The 6,000-nt window shown below is 40.6% G+C and overlaps 1 protein-coding gene across 1 annotated transcript; it reads left to right on the top strand.

The window, feature by feature from the left end:
• Positions 1-446: 446 nt before the first annotated feature.
• LOC116041444 lies at positions 447-3,243 on the top strand. The gene is made up of 4 exons (XM_031287338.2): positions 447-542; positions 1,355-1,549; positions 1,909-1,985; positions 2,259-3,243. Exons 1-4 carry the CDS (start codon positions 537-539, stop codon positions 3,241-3,243), a joined length of 1,263 nt encoding a protein of 420 aa, XP_031143198.1. The 5' UTR covers positions 447-536.
• The last annotated feature ends 2,757 nt before the right edge of the window (positions 3,244-6,000 follow it).

Here is a 6,000-nt window from a genome sequence, read left to right as displayed (position 1 = left end):
ATATGAGTTCCCCCAGCCTGCCTATGGTCCCCCAGTGGCTAGAAATGGTGATAGGTGTAAACCCAGCCCTGGGTATCCTGCTCTGCCTTTGAGAAAATGAAAGCTCAGATGGGCCAATCTGGAATCTTCCCTTTATGACATCATAAGGAGAAAGGTTACCTCCCCTTTCTCTGCTTTGCCCGCCCAGAGAATTTGGCCCACCCATGAGAGAGAGACATCATGGCTTTCAAACGAGCAAAGTGGCAGTTGGTCAAGGCCACACCCCCACCCTCCACCTTGCCCCCCCTCTCTCCTCCTCAATAGGCTCTATGCGCAACTTACTTCCGCATTTTGCGAAACAGGTGAAACAACATCCGGTTCAGGTCCGCTGTACCGCGCTACGTTGGATATGGCACTGTTTTACTCTAGATGCCTTCAGGAATTACCCAAAATGAGTATAACTGATGTCCATCGCATATGTAGGTTGACATCTAAAACTCCTGCCACCAAAATGGACAAAGGGTTTAAGCTATACGCCTCCTCATACATATTTGACTATGAAGGTTTGTATCTGCTAGCGATAGCTCATGTTAGCATTCCCGAACGGGAAGAATGCAGTATGTCACTATGGTAGCTAAACTAACGATAACATTAACCTACTAATCTGAGCTGCAAATTTATGATTGCTAGCTATATACCTACATAATCACGTTTTCACTTTATTTTTCACCAGTATCAAACAAAGACAGACTGACTGGTGCTGTCAGCATCAGGGCAGCTAGTCACAGATCAATGAGGAAAAACGAGAAGCCACACAGCTTGAGAGTAACCTTAGGGATGGGTTGGGTGTTCTGTTCGGGTTCTCAGTCTGTTCCAGTTCAGGGACAGTATTTATCAAGCCTCTCAGGGTAGGAGTAAGCAAGAGTGGATTAATCAGTGATCATGAGCGGGTCCCCTTGACTGTCTTATCACCATGGACAGACTTGCAGGAGCTGCTTTAGTCTTGAGACGCTTGGTAAATGCATGCACAAGTTCCAAGTGCAATGTTGTTTTTTGTCTACTTGTCAAAATATGTGTATAGTGAGGTTACTGGGGTAACTCTGATTGGACATCCTTGATTCCTGACTGCCATCTTTTCTATGTTATTCATAATACGTCCTATAAAATCCCTCTATTACAGCATGAGCAAATTCTGTTATTGTGTTTGTTGTATTAATGTCATTGCCAAACTTGTCCCAGCATCCTAACTAGACTGTTACTCAAATCAGTGGCATCTGTTTGAACTACTGCTCAAGTATGATACATTAAAGCTCAACCACACTCTCAAATCTGTGTCAATGTTTGCAAAAAAAATTCTCCATATACTTTTGTACAGATAGTGCTTCGAGATTCGGACCCTGTCATCCTAACGTCAAATCGGTGCTCATGTGTAGCTGGCACTGCAATGTGTAACCACACTGTTGCTTTGCTATTTCAAACTGCACACTATTCACAGTTGAATGTGCAGGTTGTGCCACCTGTCCACACCTGCACTGAGACAGAGCAGCAATGGCACAAGCCCAGAACCGCGGTAAGTGTTTAGACAATTCCTAGGCCTAACATGTACTGTACCTCTTCTACTATGTTGTCCTTCACAGTTTATATATCATTTCTATGTTATGTGTATTTTTAATTATTGTAAAGCGACCCTGAGTCCTCAGAAAGGAGCTATATAAAATAAACATTATTATTATTAATACTCCTGGAATTAGTGATATTTAAGTATACATATGTATTAGAATAATCTGTCAATGCCGAGTCCAACTTTTAAAGGGTCAGGAACCTTAGATGGAGAGCAATGCAATTGAATGCAATTTTGTTTTGCTCTCCTTTCAATTTTATTGTCTCCTATTGTTAAGATTGTATGTTGTTTGTCGTTTTTTTTGTCAGGGAGTGAAACCTGGGCCTGTAAACAAAACAGTCATCAGGAAACCAAGACTCAACCGGCTCACGGAAGGAGGAGTCAGGTGAGGTAGTGACTAGTGAGATGCTATTGCAATTACTGCATCATACAGTCTACATATGTACACATATACACACACATATGTACATGCTTACACATACATACAGTATACACACACACTTATGTACACACACACACACACACACACACACACACACACAGACACACACACAAATAAATAAAAGAGAGATTTCATAGGTGTCAGTAACATGCAAATATTACTAACACTAATTACACTACTAACACTAAAATTACTAACTATTACATTCTTTCACAGGAGTACACTCTACAAGGGCTTGGTTGGGGACCCAATCGACATCTCTTTGCTACTGATGGAAGACATGTACAAAGACTTTAGCATTAGAGAGAAACCTCTTGCAGCAACAATGGGCATCAGTGACGAAAAGACCCTTGTTGAGACAGCTTTTGGCTTAGCACAAAGGGGGAGTGTGCTCTCATACCAGCAGCCTGTATTGCCCACAAAGTCTGTCAAGATGCACCAGGATCCTCCACCTTACCCACCGCTGCCTATTGGGGACTACAGGCTTGCCCCGACAGACTGTGTCCATGTGTGCACTGAGGAGGAGCACTTCCACCTCAAAAGCTTAAATGTTACACTGGACATGGCCTATAAGATTGAGGCAGCAACAAGAGAGCAGGCAGCAGACCAGGAGTGGCATCAGCTCCGCAGGCCTAGGATCACCTCCTCATGTTTTAGAGAGGTGTGTTTTGTGAGGGGAGTGAGCTCTGCAGAGTCTCTTGCAGAAAGAGTCCTCAAAGGAACAAGGCAAACTGCAGAAATGAGAAGAGGTGCAGACATGGAGTTTGAGGTGGCAAGGGAGTACTGCCAGATGAAAAATGTAAACTACACACCCTGTGGCCTCGTCATCCACCCAGATGCCCCTTGGCTTGGTGCTTCGCCAGATGGCTTGATTTTTGATCCATTCGCACAGCCACCGTTTGGACTGGTTGAAATAAAGTGCCCTAATGTGAAGAACTATGTGGACTGTAAATACCTTCAAATGCAGGATGGCACTTTGGCTCTTCGTAAAAGCCACTCTTACTACTGGCAGGTGCAGGGTCAACTATTGCTCACTGGCCTGCAATGGTGTGACTTTGTGATTTGTGCTCAGGAAGACATGCTGGTGCAGCGTATCCAGGTTGACCCGGGGGTAAAAGCAGTCATCAGAGAGAGGGTGGACCAGTTTTACTTTAAAGTCTACATGCAGAAGTACTTGTCTGTCTCCAAAAGATCTTACTGATCGATGCAGGATAATTCACGTGGGGGCCTTTGTATGAAGAAAAATGAAATTACCTGCAATAAATGTTTGTTATTGTGAGAAGCAGGAGTAAATAAAATGTTATGCATCTCATCTGAATTTGGAAAATGTATTGGCTTATTTCACTACTGTATTGTTATATTACATAACATATTCACCTATTTGTGTAATTAATTATTTCATGCTTTGTTTCATTTTAAATGCTTTGGGTCTTCATAACATACAGGGTGGCTATACAGAACTACACATTAGCCACAGCATATGCCTCACAAGTGGTTAAAGTAATTACACCACACACAGGTGCTATTTACTTAATGTGTTCTATTACTTGACAGTAAAATATGGTTCAGATTTTTCAAGCAAGGTGACTTTTTTTGTCATTCACATCTAGAAATGAAACCATATCTATTTTTGAAGGGCTCTTACAGTCAATTTCAATGTTTCATGCATCACTGTTGGAAGGATGTTTTTTAGGTCTGACAAACTCTTTATCGCCAAAGCAATATTTGCATTAAAAGTTACACCATAATTGTTATATAAATAGGCTATATAAATACACTGCGTATTTAGCAATAAACACAAAGGAGATAAAAGGTTGTTTTTTTTCAGATTTATTTGTAACAAAAATATTTAAATCATTCCATATACAATGTCTCATGGTCAATGTATAAAAGATGTTTTCAGATTTCATATACAATATTTTACTGTATGCATGGTTTGATTTCATACATTTTACTACAAGAGATAGAGAGGGGGACAATTAATGAACAGTTGGCATTTTGACAAATTAAATCACTCAAAGTCAAACATAACATAACTTGTATTGCTACATAAACATGTATCATGGAATACATATGTCAAATCTACATCAGAGAATCCAGTTCGTTGAAATTATGTAGTGTTATTGTTTTATCATAAAGAGAGACAAATGGAACAGAATTGAGGGAGGTCCATTAGCAGATTAGTGAGCAGATCTGAGACAATAATATTGACCATTCAGTGTATTAGTAGTATCCAGAGAGACTGGCTCAGTGAGGTTAACACAGTTATTTGGCCCAAGCTTTGACCAGTGGCTTGTTTTGATAGTTTGTTAGGAGGCAGGCTACTGCAAAAAGCTGGTTGATACGGCCACAAATGGACAGAGGGATAATAGCGTCAAAGAGTTTGTTCTCTTTGATTCGCCTAATTGTCCTCTCCACATGTATCCTTAACCGTGCAATGTCCTGAGTGACCAGCACTTCGCCATGAGACAGCTGTGACTTTTTACTCAGAAAAGGTGGTCTGTAAACTTTGCAAGGCACTAGGTCGTCAATTCTGAATCCCTTGTCCACCATTACAGCCATATCTTTATCCAAGAGAGGGACAATGCCAGATTGCCTGAACAATTCTTTGTCACTGATAGAGCCGGAATACAGTGAGGAAATAAAAGTAACAGCACCATGTGGTGACACACCAATCATCCCTTTCAGGGTAGTGTGGGATTTATACTGTGAAAACATCTCACTCTGTAAGAGTAAAGATGAAGGCGTCTGACATCTCATCTCTGTACAGTCAATAAGGACTTGGGTGTCAGAGTATTTGCCGAATACACTCGGCATCATGGCTCTAATTGTCTCAGGAGACATCCATATCCCAACAGCACCCAATAAGGTGTACAAAAAATTTACCCAGGTTTTGATTATCCTGCTGACGGTGGACTGATGAATACCGAAACGATCACCCAGATCTTTCTCCTTCAGTCCCAGTGATAGGTACACCAAGAACAGGAACAGTTCATCAATCATCGGAAGGCATCGGCTCTGGTGGGGAGCAGGGGGAACAAGTCTTAGTGGTAAAAATGATAATAATTGCATGGTCATCATAAATGTTTCTAAAGTGGGGTCCAAAAGTCTGAGACCACTTGTATGTGGTTTTAATTACATTGAATTAGAGAGCTGTGTTGTTACCGATGCAGATTTATCAGCAAGCTACTTTTATAAACAAAATGATTAAGTATGAACTATGCCTACTGGTCGATGCGGTGAATCAGTGGCATTGTCAGGAGCTGCTGTTGTGCTGGAAGTGGATGACTGTGTACCAACACGCACGATTCTCCTCGTTGCAGGTTCAATCTGTCTCCAAAATGCCTGTAGGTGGCGGTAGCTTGCAAATCTAAAAGAGTGAAAGAAAATTATTATTAACTTTAAATCAAAGCATAACCCATTATTGATGTTTGGAAAATGCATCATCACAAAGCTGAGATATGTGGTTCTCACAGGACAGAGACGCTACAAACAGGCTATGATGATCTTATAGATTAAACTAGCCAACCGTATATAAAGTTAAAATAAGCTCAACCTTAAACATCTACAGCAGTAAAATGAAACATACACATTAATGCAGCAGTAATATTAATCCATAAACATCCTACATAATAGTAAAACACTGAAAGGGATCATTTTACTGCACTATGGGTACTTTTACTTTTCATACTTTAAGTACATTTTTCTGATAATACTTACATACTTTTACATGAGTAAGGTTTTAAATGCAGGTAGTGGGGTATTTTCACAGTGTGGTATTAGTGCTTTTACTGAATTAAAGGATCTGAATATTCTGCCCACTACTGTGATTAATAAATGAATGGATTTGAACACAATCTAGGTCTGCAAGAAAGTCATAACCACAGAGGTATGCAAGCTAAGTACCATATGACATGATACGTACCTGGTATAAAATCTGATGTCGTCATCCGATGCT

The sequence above is a fragment of the Sander lucioperca genome, chromosome 14 (assembly GCF_008315115.2).
Source record: "Sander lucioperca isolate FBNREF2018 chromosome 14, SLUC_FBN_1.2, whole genome shotgun sequence".
Taxonomy (NCBI): Eukaryota; Metazoa; Chordata; class Actinopteri; order Perciformes; family Percidae; genus Sander; species Sander lucioperca.
This window is presented reverse-complemented; position numbering and strand designations above follow the sequence as displayed.

What these genes read in the sequence shown, in the direction of transcription:
- LOC116041444 (XM_031287338.2), top strand. An exon ending in GGCACAAGCCCAGAACCGCG is followed by an intron (nt 1,550 to 1,908) that starts GTAAGTGTTTAG and finishes TTTTTTTGTCAG; the next exon opens with GGAGTGAAACCTGGGCCTGT. An exon ending in CTCACGGAAGGAGGAGTCAG is followed by an intron (nt 1,986 to 2,258) that starts GTGAGGTAGTGA and finishes ATTCTTTCACAG; the next exon opens with GAGTACACTCTACAAGGGCT.